Source organism: Gossypium hirsutum, chromosome D06, assembly GCF_007990345.1.
Source record: "Gossypium hirsutum isolate 1008001.06 chromosome D06, Gossypium_hirsutum_v2.1, whole genome shotgun sequence".
Classification (NCBI taxonomy): domain Eukaryota; kingdom Viridiplantae; phylum Streptophyta; class Magnoliopsida; order Malvales; family Malvaceae; genus Gossypium; species Gossypium hirsutum.
The window spans coordinates 5,702,904-5,725,973 of record NC_053442.1 but is presented as its reverse complement, the minus strand read 5'-3'; the positions used below and the strand labels follow the sequence as shown (position 1 = coordinate 5,725,973).

Below are 23,070 nucleotides of genomic sequence, written 5' to 3'. Positions count from 1 at the left end.
TGCCACACGGCCTGGACACACGCTCGTGTCCCTGCCCATATGATTCACACGGTCTGGACACATGCCCGTGTGGTTCCAAAACATAAATAGTGAGTTACACGGCCTGGACACAAACCCATGCCCCTACTCATTTGCCTCACACGACCTGGGCACATGCCCATATCCCTGACTGTGTGGTCCTAAATCATAAATAGAGAGTTACACGGCTTGGACACACACCCATGCCTTTACCCTTGTGGTTCGAAAATAATAAATAGTGAGTTGCACGGCCTAGACACACGCCCGTGTCCGTTGCCCGTGTGAACCTTGCACTAATATGGCCACACACAGCCTGGACACACACCCGCGTGGCCTCAAGTTGATGAACAGTGAGTTACACAGTCGCCCACACTGCCTGGCACACGGCCGTGTGGCTTACACAGCCTGGACAGACATCCGTGTGGTTGGCCGTGTGGCGTCAACAACCATGGTTTTTGGTGACTGAATTTCACAAAAATTAGAGTTTTCGGTACGCACCTGAAGTAATTTTCGATGTAGCAACAACGTAGGAATTCTTCAACACCTAAAATTGACAGTTAACAGTTGAATAATGATAAATTATCATTGATTCTAAGTTTTAATGCGACATCGACACACTTCAACAAAATCCTAATTCCATTTAACCATTACCTTCGCGTCCAAATAAAATTTACGAATTACAAACGTTAGAGGGACCGTCGTTCTTGAGGCTTCCTCCTAAGGCCAACAATTAGCGTGCAAATAAAAAAATCCCATCACTAATCGCGAAACCAATACCATGGCAAAAGAGCAACAACCAATTCACAGAGATTTCTGAAACAACTTATCGACAACAGTAACAGGAAAAACATGAATCTAAGTAGACGCTATGAAGTAGCAAGGCATATGACCAATAATACAATGAACAAAAAGAAGCAGAAGAAGGAAAGGAGAAATAAAGAAAGAAAGGGAAAAAAATGAAAAAAGAGTGAGAAAAGGAAGAAGAAACGTAACTTTAATTGATTTAACTTCCAACCAAGAATTTGACAGTTAGCAAATTTTTTTCCTAACGTATACAATGGGCTTCAAACTCAAGACCAGACAAAATACAGGCAGATGCTTAACCAGTGAACCAGCAAGCTCATTCTTGACATAGGTTCACACGGAATTACACTTAACTATGTAATGCATGAATAGGGATTATTCTAAAATGATAAAACTCTTAATGACGTGACTCGAACTCCAAACCCTAATTACAAAAGTAGAGCACACAACCATAGATATAAAGACTTAATTACTGCAGATTATCACAATTAAATTCTAAAATTTTTGGGGCATTACAAATGAAATCTAGATGAATTCTTTCCTAGGTATTGTCTTTCTTCTTGGTTGTCAATCAATTATTTTTGTAATTTTTTCTTTGTTGTGTTTGTTAGTTAATTAAATTAGTTAATTTTAGTTTTTAATTAATTACTCAAATTATTTTGTTAAAAATAGAAAGACGATAATTACTAGTACTTTTAGTCTTCGTGAGAATGATATCTTTACTCACAGTAGCTATACTATTAATTGATAGATGCACTTTCCTTAGTCAAATTTTTAGTTAGTTTCGCAATGCATCAATAGCTTTGAGGGTGAGGATAAGCACAAAAAGCTTATTGGTGGATCTGAAGTTGTAAACAGTTATAATCTGAAAACTTTTGGGGTCTTGGGTAAGAGTAGCTCCTTCAATTAGGATATTTTGCCTATAATGAACAATGAAGAGGGAGAGCGACCATTAAGGAGTGGAGGTAATCACCGGAGAAGGGGCATGAGATCTTTGATAAAGAGGGGGAGAAATGTTGCTTGGGAAGTAGCTGAGGATTGCTTGAGTCATCTCTAAGATTATCTTGATTGTTGCCAGAAGGCATGGATTATAACTTTTAAAACTGAGATTGTTTCTTATTTTCTAAATATCCAAAGGGTACAACTCATTGTCGTGTATATACTTCTTAAATAGCTCATGAAGATATCATTATTTTGAAGCCATTGGAGAATCCAACTCAACTGAGGGTACCAGTTAAGGAGTCAGTTCGAAGGACTAAGAGTGATCCAAACCAAACTGCTCTTGCAAAAGAATTGTTGAAGAAGAGATTATCAGTAGTTTATCTATCTGCTTCATATAGAGGACAAAGAGAATCGTTGTCGGATAGTCTCCTGGTGAGGAGATTTTCGGTAGGCAAGTAATTTTTGAAAATTTTCTAACAAAACAAGATGATCTTAAAAGGGATCTTTAAGCACTAGAGATTTCTCCATGCGACTTGCTTGGGGGCATGTGAAGCAACTCTTAGACATGTTTGGTAGAGTTATGAGTAATCATTTTTAACCGATAAGAGACCATTGAAATCATTCTTCTAAATAATTTTATTGAGTTCGCCTTGAATGGAGGTCGTTTTGTTGTTTAGATCAGTCATTTTTTAAGGCCAATGAAGCCTAAGACCTTTGATTGCTCTACAATAAATCTGTAGGGTAGGATGAAGCAATTGGCTCAGGGTCAGTTTCTTGATATGATATTGTGTCAATAAGTAACCACAAAGGATCAGATGAAATTCAACTATTTTGACTGCTCCAGAGTTGGACATATTTACCTTTTTTGTAGAATGCTTGTGTATGACAACTCAAAGGGAGGAATTGGTACAATATTTTACAGTGAGAACTCTAGCAAACATGTAATGTTTGTCAATGAAGAGACGTCAAGCAACTTTTGAAAGGAGGGCTTTGTTGAAAAGACAAGTTTTACGAATGCTAAGTCACAATTACAAGTGTGAGGTTTTCTAGTTTTCACGTCATGACCCCACCAGAAAGATCTAATTCTTTTGTCAATATCTTCACATATAGCAAGGGGCGTTTTAAAGATAAAAAAGAGTAAAGAGGAATATAGGAGGGAGTAGGTTTAATCAAAGTGAGTTTTAGCCTTGTGTCACATGAAGAACTTTAGGGCAGAAGAGAAATAGGGTAGTAAGAGGAAAAAGTTGAGAGAGAAATTAGAAAGATAGAAGAAATTTCAAATAATTGACAGATGTTCATACAGTTTTAACAAAATGTATCATTTCAAGTAAATGACAAACATCCCTGAATGCTGTCGTTTGAATCCTATCTTACCTTCCCTCTTAAATGCGTTGTTTCATTAAAACATTAAACTAAACGTTACGTTTTACAGTAATTAAGACTAAAATAGAAGTAAACACAAATTAATAGAAATTTAAACATGATTGTTGTGTTGATCGTTGCCTTTAATTCCTTTTCGTGACAAGTACCCTCCCCTCGAAACAGATCCTTGTCCTCAATGATCAAAAGATAGATACTTCTACTTGAAGTTGTTCCAATTCTCCTAAGTAGAGTCCTCTAGAAATGTGTTAGCCTATTCTACTAGAACATCTGTCACAACTTGATTCGTTTTCCTTATCATTCTCTTCTCCAGAATTTTAATTGGTTCCTTCAATATGACACCGTTAGATCCTGTTAGAGGTAACATTGGTGAACTGATAGTTGAACCTATGTGCTCCTTCAGTTGTGAGACATAGAAGGTTGAATGTATTTGAGCTCTCTGAGGCAACTGCAATCTGTAAGCTACCTTCCCTACCTTAGCTTCCATTAGATAAGGTCCAAAATATTTAGGTGGGAGCTTGTGGTTCTTAAGCTTCCTCATCGAGTGTTGCCTGTAAGGTTGAAATCGCGGGTAGACTAAATCCCCAACCTAAAATTCTCTATCAGACCTTTTTCTACCGACCATCTGCTTCATTCTTTCGTGAGCACATTTCAAGTGGAACCTAAGTAGTTTCCTCATAGTTTCCCTATGTTAAAAGCTTCTGTCAACTTTCTCCACATTAGATGTTCCTGCTAGATAAGGTAAATGAATTGGAGGCTCCTGTTCATAGACTGATTCATAAAGGGTAGCTTGTATAACAGAATTGTAGGTGGTGTTATACCACCATTCTGCTAGTGGTAGCTAGGATAGGAATTAGAGGGTCTCTCTCCTATCATACATCGTAAATACCCTACAAATATTTGTTTCATTTTTGAGTCTAGCCATCAGTTTGGGGTGGTAAGATGTGGACAGGTGTAATTTAGTTCTCAGGTGTTTGAAAAGCTCTTGCCAAAACTGGCTTAGGAATACTCTATCTCTATCTAAAACAATTGATTAGGGCATGCCACGTAGTTTGTAAATTTGATTAAAATACTCTTGTGCCACATTCAAGGCAGTAATGAGGTGTGCCAAAGCCAAGAAGTGACCATACTTTGTTAGTTGATTAACCACAACCAACATAGTGGTTTTACCCTTAGATGTAGGTAAACCTTCCATAAAATCCATACTAATGGCTGCCCAACCTTTGTCTGGAATAGGAAGAGGTTGTAATAGCCTAAGTGATGCTGACTGGTCGCTTTTGCATCTTTGGTAGATGACACATTCTCTAACCGATTGTCTCACATCATTAGAAAGACCCTTCAAATACAGTAAACTTGTAACACCTCAAACCCAGCCTAGACATTATGGTCGTATCTGGCGATGTCACACAATAGTGTTTTTGAAACCTCGTTGTTACATTAAAAACATTCCATATTATTATCTTTAGTAAACCTTTGTTAAAACATAAGAAGTCATCCTTATTCATTTAAAACATTTGTTTTGAAACATCACTCGTTGTGGAAGCTTTAATAAAACAGTCTAAATGATCATGCATTTAGAGAATACATTAACTTTTTGAAAATCAAATTTCCTACGACCAGCAGGTATAAATCCATAAAGTAAAATAAATAAATAAAAATCCAAAATTTAAAACCAAAGTCCCAAAGAGTCCTTAAATTACAACCCAAATAATCAATAATAATCAAATCATAAATCGTAATTTGAAAACCATGAAGTCCAAAAATTATTGTGGTCACCGCTGAGTCCTCCGTTGCACCAATCCGTCTAAGTCTGGGGATTACCTGTGCACATTAAACAAAAAGGGTGAGTTTACATAAACTCAGTGTGTAATCCCACAGAAACAAGCAAACAATCAGTATTCACAGTGCACAGTTGAACAGTCTTGGGCCTAAGCCCTTTTCAGTATCAGTGGCAGTTTGGGCGTTAGCCTATCTCAGTACAGTGTCAAAAATGCAGTAGGGTCTTAGCCCATCACAGCACTAGTGGCAGTAATAGTTATGCAGTAGTAAAATCCTACCCATCCAACCTCTACACACCATCTCCGACCAACCCTACACTCCATGTGGGGATATAATCAACCCACCTATCCCTACACTCCAAGTAGTACCAAATGCGGCACAAAACAGTAATTTGCAGCTGAGCTGCTAGAGGCTTAAAGCCTTTTAGTACACTTCCTCTGAATGACAACCCCCACCCTAATGCAATGCAACATACAATGGATGATATGCTATTATGCAATTTTAGTACATATATTTAGTTCAGATATTAACATGCTCAGTACAGATATCATTCAGTCAATTACACACATTTAGGGGTCTAAGTGGAGCTTACCGACCTTACAGTAGGTTCACAATCGACTTGGGCGACCCGTGCAACCTTAGAAACATTCCGGTAAAAATGGGCCCACACATCCGTGTGTGCCCGTGTGGCCCACTCGGCCCAAATTGGCCTTGGCCGTGTGATCCATTTTTAATGTAACCCATGCTAGCTAAATATTCATATATGTTTTCACTATTTACTTATATGTTCATTCAAAGTTGTCTACTTGAGTCATTGTCACTAAATTATTTATATCTTGAGCTACAGAATTCCAAATTAATATCCCCTTATTGTTTTCGAAACTAGACTCAAATACCTTTCTACCATAAAATTTTCAGATTTTATAGTTTATCAAATAAGTACAGTAAAATCTTCAAATCTATACCAATTCTACTGTTTGACAGCTTCAACCTTTCCTTACTAAAAATTATTTATCTCTTAGTACGGAATTTGGATGATGTTTCAGTTTGTTTCTCTTGAAAATAGACTCGTTAAGGATTTAAACATATAAATTTAAGCCCCTAATTATTTTTTTACAATTTTCGATGACTTTTCCATAGTCAGAGCAGGGGAACCCGAATTCATTCTAACATTGTCTCACAAACTTATCTCATAATTTACAATTCCATTGCTTACACTGTTTCTTTCATAAGAAACTAGACTCAATAAAATTTAATTTCATATTTTATTCAACCTCTAACTCAATTTCCACTATTTTTGATGATTTTTCAAATTTAGACTACTGTTGCTGTCAAAAACTATTTTAGTGCAGAATGTTGATTTCTAAGTTTATCACACCCTTATTTCCTTTCTCTACAATTTTTTGCATCATTTTCTCTTATTTATCTTATTTCTCAACAACAAGCAATTTTGGCTTTTCGCTTAATCCCATTTTCTACATTTTGGGTACACACTTGGTATCGTTTCTGATGCATAAGCACTCCTAAGCCTCCAGAATCTCGCTTGAGTAACCACGACTTCACACAATCACAGCATTAATTCAAAACCACCAGCCCCTTGATTAACTCTAAACACACGCAACCAATGATGAACAACTAAATCAATTGGAAAATAAAAAAAGAAACGGAAGGGAAGGGAAAAAATAATGGAAATTGCAACAGCAACTAGGGGAAAGAATTGACAGATGAGGGAAAAAAAGAATAAGAAAATGTCAGAAAAAGTTTGGGTAATTGGAGAGAAAACTGAAACTCTACTTTTTTTTCTGCAACAAAAAGATAATCAAATTATTTTCTGATAACCTCTCCTCTATTATCTTCTAAAATCACTCCCTATTAACCCACTAAAACACAACTACTCAAAATTTTACCCCAACATAACTCTTAGCCGAATTTCGAGTAAAAATATTGTATCTACGCCATTACAGAGAATTGAACACAGGACTTCCTTAACACTAACCCTCCACTTATCCACCAGACCAACAGGCCCATTCTGTTACTTATTTGTCATCTTCTACTTAAAAGCCTACTGACCAAGGATAGGGCTTATTCAGAAAAATACCAAAATTTGCCGAAGTCTTGGCTTGAACTTGGGACCTCTCACACACCTCGAATACTTAACCACTGAAACAGATACACAGTTGTTTCAAACCTTCGCAAGAACAAAAATAAAAATTTAGGTTGTTACAAAACTAGAAATCATATATCTTGTGGCATGTAGCCCAGAGTGGCCTCCCACTAATCCCCCATGGAATAATTTAAAGATAGTTCTTCTAAGGTTGATATCGTTGCCCACTACTATTTTTCTTTTTCTCCTCAAGACAATACCATCCCAATAGTACTTAAAGTGGCATTCAGGTTTTGGAGCTCCTGAATTAGTTGTTAAAGTTTGGCATCATTCATAGCCTTTGGTGAACCTCTTGTAGTAGCTTGATAAGCTCAGAAACCCTCTTAGGTCCTTAACAGATTTAAGAGTAGGCCAGTTGAAGACACCTTCAACCTCGGACTGATCCATGCTGGTTGTTCCCTCAGAAAAGAGATATCCTGAATATTCGATCTGAGTAGTGCCAAAACTACACTTACTCCTTTTTGCAAACAACTAATTGGTTCTCAAAATTTTCAACACCTCCCCTAAGTGCATTATGTGATTTGACCAGTTTTTAGAGTATATTAGGATGTCATCAAAGAACATCAAGACCAACCTCCTCAGCAACTATTTGAAGATGGCATCCGTTAAAGCTTAGAAATTGAAAGGAGCATTGGTCAACCTAAAAGGAATTACCATAAATTCATAGTGCCTCTCATGTGTTCTAAAAGTTGTTTTACGAATGTTCTCCTCCCATATTTGAACCTGGTGATAATCAGACCTTAAATCTAACTTAGAAAAGTATATTGCTTGGCCAAACTCATCTGGTGATAATCAGACTTGATGGTTAGTTGGTTGAGCTATTTATAGTCTATGCACAATCTCCAACTACCATCCTTCTTCTTTACCATTACAACTGGTGAAGCAAAGGGGTTGTTACTATCATGAATTACCCTGGTTTGTAACATTTCATGAATGAGCTTTTCAATCTCTACTTTTTGCACTGCCAGATATCTATAAAGTCTTACTTTAATCACCTTTCTCTCATCAATTAATAGAATTCTTTGTTCTAGTAGCCTGGTTGAGGGTAACCCCTTTGGTGTTTGAAATACATCATCAAAGGCTTCCAAGAGCTTCACCATGTCAGAACTCATTTAAACAGGAGCAAAGGTTAATATTGCCTGAGCACTAGTTGCTAGTAACATTGGACTGGGTCCTTAGCCCATAAGTTCAAACATTTTGATAATTGTCCTTCAGATATGAGTTGTAAGGCACCAGGAATAATGCCTTGAAGAGTACGGTTCTGACCATAATATTCAAATTGCATAGTCAAGGAGGAGAAGTTTCACATTATAGAACCTAGGGATAATAGCTACTAAATGCCCAAGACAAGATCACAACCCTTGACTGGCAAGATCATAAAGTCAATAATGAAGTCATATCCTTGTGCTTTCCATAGGACAACTTGACATAATCCTTAAGTAGTCAATCTCACCCCATTAGCCACCATGACATGAAGTTGACTACAGTGCTCCACTGGTAAGTCCAACCTCCTAACCAACTTAGAATCCAGAAAATTGTATGTGCTTCCTGGGCCCACAAAAATAATAACATTAGAGTGACCAATACTAGTTGAAAACTACATAATGTTATGTCCCTGTGAACCTTGGAGAGCGTATAAGGATAAAAGAAGGGTAGTAGGTTTCATTTCTTGTTCTAACACTTCCAACTATTCAGAATAGTCTTAGAATTCTTCAAACACTAGACTTTTTGTAACAGCCCGATTTTGACCCTAATCGGACAAAGTGGCTTCGGGACCACAAATTCGAGTCAAAAAATATTTTTAAATTATTTTTGGTATTTGCAATATGTGAATTAATATGTGTAAAAATTTCGTATAAAAATTTGATCGTTTGAGTGCTCAATTTGATAAAATGACTTAATCGCGTAAAATGAAAATTTAGAAGGTCAAACTTAAAAGCACCCAATTGTTGTTGTCTTTCAAAAATGAGGGTTTTAAATGGAAATTAGGCCATTTAGTAGATAGTGGGTGGCAATGGTCAATATTTCCCTTAAGTTATATGTTTTATAATTTATTTAATTAAGGTTAATTTAGTCATTAAGTAAATTATAAATTTATAACTAAAAAAAAAGTAATGAAAAGATGAATATTTCATCTTTCTTAGCCGAATAGTGAAAATGAAGAAACCTTCCATGGCTTTTTAAAGTTTTGGCACTTCCATAACAAAATTAAGATATGTTTTGGTTTCGGTTTTTTTTATTTATAATTTTTATGTTTTTGAGATCGTTGCTTTGTGTACTACAAGACCCATACTTTAATTTTAGAATTTGATGGTGATTTTGAGATATGCCATTGATGGATGCTTGAGCTTTATGATAGTTGATGATGAAATATGAAAGATATGTAAAGGATTAACATGTTTTGTCTTTGAATGTTTAGTGAAATTGAGTAATTAGGGTTAAAATTGTGAAAATAAATTTTTGAGGGACTAAAATGTGAAATAAATAAAATGTGTGGACTTGTATGAAGCCTATGAATATTCGGCCCTAGCATAGTGTGGGCAAATTTTGTATATTTCGTGTTTTGTGCAAAAAGGACTAAATTGCAAAAAATGTAAAATGTCAGGGGAAAAATTGTAATTTTCCCATTTATGTATTTTTGGATTTAATTGAATGTTTTTATGAATAAAAAGGTTAAATTTGAATATGTTTAGATCAAGAAACGAAGAAAACGAAATTGGATTGGGGGAAAACGAAAGTAGTCGAGTAGTCGATTGTGTCCGCCGATATCTGAGGCAAGTCAATTAGCAAGTAAATGTTATCTAAATTGAATATATATGTATACATTTTTTACCACACATATGATAAGTTAGAACTTAAAATGTGTAAATTAAATAAAACTTTGTAAATTACCTATATTATAGTCGAATATAAGAATTAATATTGATAAGTTGATGTTAATAATTTACGTTTCATGTATGTTAGCTAAATATGCTATAAATTCAATGATTCGAAACAAATGGTGGAATAAATATACATAGATGTGTAAGCTTGAATGTAAGGCTTAATTCTTTGGATTGAATTTAAGTTATGAGTTAAAGATATGGTTCTAAAGTATATTATAAGTTCTTGTAATAAAATTTAAATACTATGAATTACATATATTTTTGTGCGTATGGTTAGAACATAGTTATATATGTATATTCATGTTCTTGAGCTGGAAAATTAATGTATGAATTTTATAGGTATAAGAGGGTTCTAACATAGATTACAAAAACATTTGTGCTGAATGTAATGTTTTTTTTTTAGTTATACCTATGTGGTCCGAATGTAAGTTTACTATGAAGAATCGAATATAATTCAATGTTACTGATATGCAGTTATTGAGTAAGACTTACGTAATTATAAATAACTATACGAAAGAGTGTCTTTGTATTTGAGATTATTAGGCTTGTGCCTAACAGGCTTAATGTCGGTGAAATATTCAGACTATACGTCTAGCAGGCTTAATGCCGGTGAAATATTCAAACTATACGTCTAGCAGGCTTAATGCCGGTGAAATATTCAGACTATACGTCTAGCAGGCTTAATGCTGATGAAATATTCAGATTATACATCTAGCAGGCTTAATGCCGGTGAAATAATACATCTAGCAGGCTTAATGCCGGTGAACGGAATCAGGCTTTAAGCCTAGCAGGCTATGTGCTGGTGAATTTATTTAAAACGTGTGTTCAGAAAGTTCTTGTTAATGTAATATTAAATGTAGTCGGACATGTGAATGAATTATATCTGTAGGTATGTATTAATTAAATGAATGAATAGAAATAAGGTAAGTTGTTTCTTCGGAATGAAATATCATAAGTGTTTGTGATATTATAAGTTACGAATTTTATTTAGAGATGTAAATTGGCTTAGTTGATAACTAAGCTACCATAACGAAGGCTTATATATATATATTTATCTATGAATGAATTAAGGTATGTTTAGATTAATAGAAAGGTATATGGTATTGAAAGTGTAACCAAGAGATGTATAATATCCTTATAAATAATTTAATTGTTCTTTTATTTTATTTGTTAAATTTTATCTATGCTATTGACTTACTAAGCTTTAAAATGCTTAAACGTATGTGTTGTTTCTGTTTATTTTGTCTTATAGATTTTGAGGTGGTTACGAGTTCGGGATCGTTAGTAAAGCTTATCACACTATCGAATAATTACGGTATTTTAAGCTAAAATTTTCTTGAAACTATGGCATGTATAGACTAGTTTGAAATTGTTTCTTTTGAGAGTATATTTGTATTAAAGCCATGCAAATATGGCTTAATTAGCTTGCTCTACTCGATTTTGGATTGGATTAAAGACCATGCACATTTTGGTTTTGGTTTGACATTATAGGAAAATTGTAAGGTAAATAAATGTTGTGTGTGTGGTTTATTCGAACTAGGTATGAGCTTAATATATATATAACATGGTTATAGGTGAAAGTATACATTATTTTAGAGTGGAATTTGGTCTTGAATGCAAATGAAAAGTTAAACTTGAGAAGTTGGATTTTATATGCAAGTATATATGTTAAAATAGGGTATGAAATGCATTTTTATAAGGTGATGAAATAAAAACTTTGGTAAATGATATTTGTATAGATAATTACGTGTGTGCATATGTGATTTTAGTATTTATATACATATATATACTTGATAATTAAAGTTGGCCTTGAAGTTTATAATATTTTTGAATAAGGTGATGGTTGAATATGCATGTTTGGCTTGGTCATAGTAAATATTAAGTAAAATGTTTCACATTTTAATTTAGCATCCGCATGATATATATATGTATAATGGTGATTTATCAAAAATTTTGACATTAATAATGGGGTGGTTGTTGTTAAATAATGAACTTTGCTTAAAAGTATATTTGACTTGTTAAATATATAATATGATAATAATAAAGTTGAAAGTATATATGCAGTTAGTGAGTAGAGAATATTAAGTTATTGATTTATAAATTTATGCAAAGGTTGAATAAAAAAAATGCTATGTACTTAACCTGTATTAGTAAATATTGTATATATTTATATATATTCATATAGAATGTCTTGAAATTTATTTGATTCAAGTCTATAGGTGATAAGAAATATTATTATGTATATAAGATTTGCTAAATTGACACGGATATATATATGTATAAATTGCTATATGAAACTTAAGTTTTTCATTAAATGAGTATATATGTATATATATTTTATTTATGTTCGAGTATACCTTTGATTAAATTTGGTTGAGTTGATAAGGAATGCAACTATGTAATAATTTGAATTGTCCAGTAAGTATATTTAGCATTGTTCTTGCGTGTTTAAAATTGTTCAATAATTGTCTATGATCATGTTAAGTTTAGTAATGCCTTGTAACCCTAATCCAGCGACAGACACGGGTTAAGGGTGTTACACTTTTGCTTCACCCTCTCATGATCTAAATTAGGTTCCACTACCAACTAATACAATTGAGACTTGGTACACTTATTACGTTGAGTGTATTTGGATACACACCAGAAACAAAGTCCCTTATTCCTTCTCTCTTCTATTTCAGCTTGAGAAAAGGATTCGGTTTGAAATTTATGTCCTGAGTTACTATTTTGAAGTCCACCAAATCCCACCAAGTTACTGTGGTGTTGTTGCACATTGGGAACATGAATTAGGGCCCTGAGGTGGCTTATCCCCTCACCTACATTCAAATTCTTCTTTGGGAACCCCATCATGATTCATTCAACTTGTCAAGCTAGTTGAAAGCCATCCACCAGTGTTTGAGGCTTGAACCACCGTAGATATTGTCCTATCTCAAGTTTAAGATTGCAAGTGAAAACACTAAGAGCATAATCCTCAGTTAGGTGTAACTGATTAATTAAATTTACAAAATGGTCATGGAACTAGTCCACTGAACCCTGTTGCTTGAGCGAGACAAGTTCTAACATGGGGTTTAAGAAGGAGTTAGATCTAAAATGATCCCTTAACCCTTGAGCATATATCTCTCATGTCAATTTATGCAACATCCCTTGTCTTTGCACAAAAAAATAGTGCCAATTTAAGGCTTTACCCTCTAAATGCAGCATTATTATTCTAACATTGGTTTGTTTTTCTATATTTTTAGCTTCAAAAAACTGTTCTAACTTGGACTACCAACTTTGATAATCTATCCCATCAAATCGTGGGCATTTTAAATGAAGATTTTTGTTGGCTAAGTCCACAGGACCAACTCGAAAAGGGTATTCATGTTTTCCAAATCTAACACAGGTGATAGTGTTAGTGGTTCTTTAGAAGGGAACCCAGAAGAGAGCCTCCCAAAATGTCCTTACCCTTGTCTTAAACTCTTCCAACTACACTGGCAGAAGCATGCTGACCAAAATAGTGTTCAAAAAGATAGTGGAGCTCAATTCAAATCTTACCCTTTATGCTTTCATGAAAGTCCTTTAGCTGAGAGTCAATCTTAGCATCAATTTGGCTAACCTCTAACTGCATCTAAGAGAGCTTGTATTGCAACATGCCCATCTCTTTTTGTAACCTGGTGGTGACTCCATCATTAGCCATGAGAACCGACTGCAGCTCTGATACCTTTTTCATGTGAAGAACTTTAGGGCAAAAGAGAAATAGAGTGGCAAGAGGAAGAGAAGAAGTTGAGAGAGAAATAAAAAATATAGTAGAAAGAAGAGAACTGTATTCATTTTCATAAATGCCTTCCCCTACCCTTGATTAGTGTTTTTAGGGTGGGTAATGGCCTTATCAAACAACTAACAGTTGTCAATACAGGTGTAACAAAATGTATCGTTTCAAGTAAATGACAAAACATTCCTAAACGTTGTCATTTGAACCCTATCTAACCCTCCCCCCTTAAACGTGTTGTTTCATTAAAGCATTAACCTAAAAGTTACGTTTTACAGTAATTATAACTAAAACAGAAATTTAAACATGATTGTTGTATTGACTGTTGCCCTTAATTCCATTTTGTGACATCTTGATGAAAGACACTTAGATTTCCAAGAAGCTAAATTCGAGTTTATCTTGTCTAAAAAATTGTTAAAGAATTCCATATTTTTTCGAATTTCCCCAGCTCAAGATATTTTTCAAGATTGTCGACTCTTTTTGCATTAAAAATACCACTAAACCATCTTCTTGCCTGAATCATCATAGAGGAATTGAGGAATAGCTCTAACTTCTCAACTTTGATTTGGAAACCTGAGAGGGAACAAACTTGAGAAGACGAGCTTTGAGGTTTCTGCATGCTTTAACACTAACATTGAAGAAGATATAATAATTGTCAAGAAAGAGAAGGTAGGGGTGTTCAATCGGTTACCAAAACTAAACTAGCATTAACCGAATTAATCAAAATTTTTAAACCCTTAATCGTTAACTGAATAAAAGTTTTTTCAAAAAAAATTAACAAAACCGAATTATTTCAGGTTAATTTGGTCGGTTAACTGAAATAACCGAAGTTTTTATGTTTTTTTTTTCTGGTTAAATCAAGCATAAAACATATCAAAAAAGTAAATTGGTAATTTTGTTAAATCACTTCATGTTTAATTACCAAACAAAATATCACTCCGGAAAAATAAACAAAACCCGAAAAAATAAATGGAAAAAGGGACCAAAGTTTGAAAAGAAGCAAAGCAAAAGGGTATCATCGGAGAGAGAAAAGAGTGTTTTGTTTGTAGAAGAAAGCAAGCAAGCAAGATGAAATAAAATAAAAAAAATAAAAGGGAGAGGGAGAGGGGTAACGTGTATGAATGATGATGGGGTTGTTGTTTATATCAGATACACCAACCTAATTTTACTGATATAATGAAATATCTTCCTCTCTCTTTTGCTTAAAGGCGCAAATAAATCTCCATGAATTGACGAAAAAGAATGAAGATGAATGAGAATGAGTTTCAATTTACAGATTAGTGATTAGGGTTATAGGATTGGGGATTTTTGTGTTATTTTTTATTTTAGGTTAGGGATTCTCGGGTTGGATTAAGGTTATTTGGTTAGGGTTAGTTGGTTATGGATTTTTAACATTGAATTGGGTTTATTGGGTCGGCTGGTGGTTGGAGCATGGGCAGTGAGCTACCTAAGCTTAATATATATAATATATAATATTGGTTTTTTGAAAATTTGGTTAATTACCCGATTTCGAATCAAATTAATCGATAACCAAACTTTCAAAAAATTATTAACCGACCTATTAACTGATTTAGTTCGGTTTGGTCAGTTAATTCGGTTTTAACTTAAATTTAAACACCTCTAAGAGGAGGTAATTGATGGGTGGAGCATTTCTAGAGATCTTAATTCCTTGGATAGATCCATTGTTCTTTGCTTCTTGGAGCAGATGGGAGAGAACATTAATGCAAATGACAAACAAATAAGGAGATAGGGGGTCTCCTTCCCCAAATCTCTGTTGGGGGAGAAGTTTCTGGATGGTGAGTCAATTACCAGTACTTGATAGAACACAGTGGAAATACATTGCTTTATGATATTGATCCAATGATGATTGAATCACATAGACTCTAAGACTGAAAGAAGAAAATCCCAGTTAATTCTATCAAAAGCGTTGCTCATATCAATTTTGAAAGGTGCTCTTCCCTTGGTTTTCTTTTTGAGAGAGTGAAGGATTTCAAAAGCCAAAATGATGTTACTAAAAATGAGCCACCCAAGAAAAAGGCATTTAAATGGACTCTTTTTTTTCCAAATAATATTTAAATCTTTAATATGATTTAAGTTATTAAAAGAAATAGAGAAATCATTCCAGTATTTTCAGAGAGAATTTATCAAGTGTAATTCAATGATTCCTCTGTGACCATAAATTTAGATGATAAGAAACATTTGCTCACATACAATTAGATGACAAAAATGATAATAAAGTAAATCGTAACAGGGCGAGTTCTCTTTAGAAGACGTGTATAGAACAATTCTAATAATTGTTTACCCAATTTATAAAATTATCATTAGTGAAATTGTAAATTTACACCATAAGATTAGCCCTAAAATCTTCCAACTTTTATGTGAATTAAAAGGGCAAAATTACCAATTTACCTACTTGTGTGATAAAATTGTGCAATCTTCTCTTTGAAAAGAATAAAATAGATACACATCCATAACAACAACTTTAAAGCAATAGTGGATTTGGCAACATCCATCCCTTCCTCGAATACCATCCTTACTTTTTATGCATTTTCATGTTTCAGTTCGTATGAAAAACAGACGAACCAACAAAATAGCAGTGGACAATATTCGTCCAATATTGAAAAATAAACGCGAAAAATCCAAAACCGAAAACAGAATTATTCACTAATCTTTCCACATTTAGGAGAGCGACATACAAACCCTAGTAATACCAACACATTGTATATGGGGAAAAAGGTTGAGCTATCCATATCTCAGGTCCGTCTTCAGCCACATCGATCAAGCACCTCTATTACTGTCTGAGAGACGGTGAAGAATCCTTTGCCAGCAACTTCTTAATCATGAAGTGCGTGCAACAGCCGCCAATGAAAAGCAATCATTAATTTTCTTTGATGCTAATTCCAGTGTAACGATGAAGTAATGCAATTGTTTATCCTTCTAATGTTTTCTCAAGAATGATGCACCAGTTTGATTTGTCATAAAACTTATCAACAATCACAGCATTATCCATTCCCGATACCAACCTGCATAAATTATGTAAAATAAATTAACAAAAAATCTTCATCTAAAGATGTAAATGACAGGAGGTAATTTTCATTCCAATCATCAAACCTCAACATCATACCCTAAAAGCAACCAAAAACGAAAAACAGATTTTATGAAGATAAAAGTAGAGGCTTGCACATGTTCTCTCTTAACCTAGATCATATAAATTCATTTGACATCAAGTCCAAAGGCAATTATATCGACCGTTGTAAACCATTTACATCCCCTCGATGCAAAATAACATTTACACCAAGTAACAAACGGAAAAAACATAATTTCAGACATGTATCTTAAGTGCATGGTAAGCAACTTGTTCTTCTCATTTATATCTTTAAATAGTGTAAATGTGTAATAAAATAGATGATTGCTAACTTTCCACTATGATATCATGTCCAGTTAGTTTACTAAAAATAAAGTGTATTCAAAATGACAGTTAGCTAGGTAAAAGTTTTCAGCACATATCATATATCTACAATCACAAACCACAGTCATACCATTTTTGGGTAGCCAATTGAACGAGGCTTGTTCCATGTGCAGCCCAAACATTGGATAATATGTTGATAAATAAATGGATATATAGAACTGCAAACATTTACAACGACAATATGCATACCTCTCAAGCTCGCCTTCACCGAACACATGGTAATATCTGTTGTACACTACAGCACCCTTCTTATCATCTTTCTTTGCCAGACCATTTGCTAGAGCACCAGCAGAGGCACCACTAACTTCGGCACGGTGATAAGGTAAGTGCCAAGGGACAAAATATTCCTGCTGACTCTTTCCATCTCTAGAAACCATTGAATCATCTTCATTTTGGGGGGTTGAGCGTGATGATTGTTGCATATTCTCAGTTAAACTCACTCTAGAATCTTTTGGATGCCCACCCAAACCATTTTCCTCAGTTTCAGGAATGCTTTCTAGAGTGAAGGATGAAGGGCCACGAACACGAGGACTACCTGGTCCTATCCACTCTTCTAAATACCTTTCTGTAAGTGGAGTCCATTTGGTAAGTAATGACTTATCCTCTTGTTCAACAGCCCAAACGGTTATTAGAACTAGGCCACCCTTTTTAACAACTCGCACTAATTCTTCAATCGCTTTCTTTCTCCTATTCTCTGTACTTAAGTGATGTAACACAGCAATAGAGATTGCTGCATCACCAAAATTAGTTCTGTAAGGAAGATTAACAGCATCTGCAACCAAAACTTCATGCCCTCTATCAGCACATATTTTGATAAGGGAAGGACTTATATCACATCCTATAAAATAGCAGCTAGAATTTAAACCTAGATATTTCCCATTTCCACATCCTGCATCTAAGATAAGTGAACCAGTAGGCAAAGATTCCAAGAAAGCAGCGACCTTGGGCCACTTGGCAAAGCGGGTGGAACTAAAATGGGGGGCAATAGCATCATAAACATGATGAACATATTTCTTTTCTATTTCAGGGGTAGATTTCACACTTATAGATGAACACTTACGGTCCTCACTTACAGAGGAAGATGATTGGATTCTGGGTTCAGTATCAGGTGCAAGAGTACACATAGGAGAAGCATCTTTTACTTTGATTTCTTTCATACTGCTAGAAATTACTGAATAACCAAGTCCACAGATACAATCAAGGAATAGAGTGCTTTTACTCCAAAATTGATGAACGTATCTACCAGCTCTAAGAGATTTAAAAATCATCAGTCTTGAGCATTGTGCCTAAGGAGTTTGACCTACACAGAAACCGTACATCACCACACATAGTTAAAAATGTAAGGAACAGCATGAACTGTCAACACAGTTTTATACTTTTTCAAATCATAGAACATTTCACATCGCTGATCTGTTATCTACAGGAATTATGACACATTATTAAAGGCAATAGAAATGTGATGGTTCTGAAATAATAGTAGAAATACACTAGAATACAGACCCTATAAGAATGTAAGAAACAGCATGAACTGTCGACACAGTTTTATACTTACAAATCTTAGAAGAAAATTAGGATATGTTGCTCGGACTCGCCTGAAATTCGGCCACACGGGAACTGCTATTGGATTTTGAAGAAGTCGTGGTGGCCGATCAGAAGAAAAGCACCGGAAAAGAAGAAAAATTGAAGCCGTGCGCCCAAGGAGAAGAAAAGAAACTAGGGCACAGTTGTATGGGCTGAGGATTTATGGGCTTTGGTTTGGGCTGTTTATCCTAATATTTGGATTTTAATTGGATAATGAGAAATTAGCCCAAATACATTTCAATTTGTGTAATAAAAGAATAAATTATAAAACAAAATAAATTTCAAAATTCCTTCATCAAATATGTAATATTTATTTTCAAGTGTTACAAACTCAAAATTAATATTTTTAAATGACTTAGACAATTCACAAAAAAATTTAAGTATCTCCAATACCTTTTAAAACTGTTTCTCTAAACAAACCGAGGGCTAGAGAATAGCGGAGAAGACTATGTTGGTTGAAAGCCCATGAATCGATGAGTTCTACTAAGAATAACACAGGTAACAAATTTTATAAAATTTATTGTATAACGCAATAATTCAATTATTAGAAAAATTTTAATATTTCATTGTGCAAACAAATATGTTTTTCTAAATTAAATTTTCCAACATTTAATCCATAGCTAGAATTAAAAATTCGCATTTCGAGGTCCACAATATTCAATTAATACAGTGTGAGTACTCAGGACATAGAGGTAATAAAAATAAGACTCAAGTCTGACACTCCTGAAGATGTAGCAATGATGGTTAGTAATAAGCTTGGATTTTTTGGAGTCAATGATTTGGGGAAATATTTGGGTATGCCGTTGTTTCACACTCGTGTCTCGCCTTCTACTTTTTAGCTTGTGGTGGATAAAGTCAAAAGAAAATTAAATGGTTGGGATACCCGGCTTCTTTCCTTGGCAGGCTGAACTACCTTGACTAAATCGGTACTGTTAGCAATTTCAAGTTACTTCATGAATACTGCTAGACTCCTAGTCACGGTTTGTAAAGAAATTGAGAAAACTGCGAGGAATTTTATCTGGGGTTCAACTAGTTTGGAGAGGAAACCTGCCTTAGTTAATTGGAAGGAAGTTTGTCTACCATTTGATAAAGGAGGATTAGGCATCCGAAGGCTCCAAGATCAAAATAAAATCTTCTTATTGAAGATGGGCTACAACATTTTAGCCAATATTGAGGCACTATGGGATCGCTTGTTGAGAAACAAATATAATGTTCATGAATTCCTACCTGATTCTATTGAACGAAATAATTGTTCGAATCTTTGGCGCTCTCTTTCTAATCACTGGAATGAGATTATAGATGGTATCATTTGGTCTGTTGGGAATGCCTGCTTAGTAAACTTCTGGAACGATAATTGGGTGGAGGACGTCAGGGGACCATATCGATGAGACCTTGATAGTCTGCAATGTGGTAACGGGCAATGGATCATGGAACTGGAGATGGCTGGAATCGCTGCTACCACAAACCGTTCTTGCTCGATCTCTGCGGTCATGCCTCCATCACACGATAGTGGTCCTGATCGATTGATTTGGAAATGGATGTCAAAAGGTAAATTTTCTTCAGCTTCAACTTATAGCTATTTTTTAAATCAAAGGGAACTTGTGCTGTGGGAACATAGTTCCAGGATATGGAAGAATGATGCCCCTCAGATTACCAATGAGGTAAGGGTAAAGAGAAGAATGACAGATGAAGGGTAGTGTTGTCCACGGTGTGATGCTTTAGTTGAAACAGGGCTCCATGTAGTCCGTGACTGCCCGTTTGCAACTAACATTTGGAAATCGTTGTTACCACAACATGACTGGTCTTTCTTTTTTTTCTTATTCCTTGGAAGACTGGTATGAATTTGCTCAAGTTTTATGGTTCCACAATCGATGGTGAATGGCCAACTTTATTTTCAATTGTTTCTTGGTTGATTTGGAAGCATGGGAATGACTTTATTTTTAAAGGAGCTAGCTATAGTAAAATGGATTTGATAGCAACTAGTATAGCTTGGGCTCGCAGCATATCTAATTTAGCAAGGTTGAATAATAGCTGCTGCAGTGAATACACCAAAGAGTATTGGCAGCCACCGCCTGTCGGGTGGGTTAAAGGTAACATTGATGGCAGTATACCAAAACATACATCATCTGCTTCCGTGGGTGGTATGATTCGGGATCATGAGGGGAATTGTTTATTTGGCTTTGGCATGAGAATTGGTAGATATGGCATTTTTCCAAACGGAAGCAAGGGCACTTTATGAGGGACTTGTGGTTGCTTGGCATGAAGGGTTCCGACAAATTGAAGTGGAAAGTGATAATGCTATCTTGATTGATGTGGTTACACTACACCAAAATTGGGTTTTAGCGGCAGTTTTAGTGGCGTTTTTCGAACAAACGCCGGAAAAAATAGAGAATTAGCGGCGCTTGAGAGGAAGCGTCGGTAAAAACTGATCTTTAGCAGCGTTTTCAAGAGAACGCCGCAAAAAAATATGCATTAGCGGCGTTTCTACTTAAAACGCCGCAAAAAAACGGTACGGCGTCGTTTTGTGGTCTTCGAAGGGCTTTAGTGGTGTTTCAATATTAGCGCCGCTAATGCTGAGACCTTTAACGGCGTTTTTGAGTATACGCCACTAATGGTAGGGTTTTTTGCGGCGTTTTTATAATAGAGCCGCAAATTCTATGACTTTTACCGGCGTTTTTGAGTATACGCCGCTAATGGTGGGTCTTTTAGTGGCGTTTGTGAGAAACCGCCAGTAATGTTACGATATTTATCGGCGTTTTCTAGTGTAGCGTCGTGAATGCTCTTACCTTTACCGGCGTTTTTACGTTTGCGCCGCTAATGGTAGAGGTTTTAGTGGAGTTTTTGGTCAATCGCTGCTAGTGTTAAGGTATTAGCAGCGTTTTTCTCGTAGCGCCGCTATCGGTTGGGGGTGATAGTGGCGTTTTTTGGTCAATCGCCACTAATGTTAAGGTATTTAGCGGCGTTTCTATCCTAACGCCGCTAATGTTGTGAATTTTACTGGCGTTTTTATGTATGCGCCGCTATTGGTTGGGGGTGATAGTGGCGTGTTTTGGTCAATCGCCACTAATGTTAAGGTATTTAGCGGCGTTTGGTTTTAAAGCGCCGCTAAGGTTGGGTTTTTTGCGGCGTTTATTGGTAAGCGCCGGAAAATTGGTCTATTTAGCGGCGTTTGTTTGATAAGCGCCGGTAAAAAGCATTTTATCTTAATTAGCTTATATTATTCATATTAATTAAATAAAATTCAACTTAAATGTAATTAAATATTTAAAATATTCAGGAAAAAATAACACATAGAAATAATTTGAAATATATCACATGAAAAAATTAAATTATTATTATTTAAAATAATTTTTAAGATTTTTGGGTACATGATTAATACTGATAATTTTTTTATATAATATATTAAAAAATTTATATAATCCTCAAATAGATAGTATGATTATAAATTTTAAAAATTGATTTATATAATATATTACTAATTAATAGATATGTGGTTGGCAGTAATCTTTCGGAAGTTCGACTTGTACATACTATGATTTTAAAGGAATGATAAGTTAGATTTCGGTATGTTCCTAGGGAGCAAAACAAGGTTGTGAATTGCATAGCAAAGATGTCAAATGGAGATTTGAATAAGAAATGTTACTTTGTTGAGCCACTTGAGGGTATTCAAACCTTACTAGAGAATGATATTCAATAGTCTGGAATAATGGCAGACTTTCAGTAGAGTTGTGTAATTAAAAGTTTACTTCTATTTCTTTTAACAAAAAAAATTAATACAATGTGAGTAATACAACACTCATTCTTGAAAATTTAATTAATGATATCCTGGAAATAAATAGATTACGACAAGAGATCATATGGAATTAATTTAGTTTTTTGACTTATTAAATAATTAAATCAAAGTGAAATTTAAATTATAGTTATTGTAGTTAATTTGATTAGGAATTGAAACCGCCTATAATTAAATACGTTTTTCAATAAATTTTAGTACACTAAAGTTGATATGATTTTATCAAAACTAGAATTGAATTAGGTAAATTATTTAGTTATACAAATTAATGTTAACTTAATTAATTACTTAATTAAATGTTAAGATTGTTTGTTGATGTAATTCAAAGCAAACTTGTATTTAATTGAAGATAAGGTGTTTTTTATTTTTAATAATTTTATTATAAATTTTGATCATATTTACTATTTTGGTTCAATGCCTACAACTATCTATAACCCTTCCCAACCCATAAATAGAAGGATAATGCGCACAGCGCACTCAACCCACGTCCTCCTACATTGACAACAATAT

General features: G+C 34.7%; 1 protein-coding gene across 1 annotated transcript; it reads right to left on the bottom strand.

The window, feature by feature from the left end:
- Positions 1-16,236: 16,236 nt before the first annotated feature.
- Positions 16,237-18,901, bottom strand: LOC107918198 (tRNA (carboxymethyluridine(34)-5-O)-methyltransferase). Its single transcript, XM_016847730.2, has 3 exons — positions 18,742-18,901; positions 17,379-18,489; positions 16,237-16,743 (listed from the first exon to the last, which is right to left on the bottom strand). Exons 2-3 carry the CDS (start codon positions 18,455-18,457, stop codon positions 16,650-16,652), a joined length of 1,173 nt encoding a protein of 390 aa, XP_016703219.1. The 5' UTR covers positions 18,458-18,489; positions 18,742-18,901; the 3' UTR covers positions 16,237-16,649.
- Positions 18,902-23,070: the final 4,169 nt, after the last annotated feature.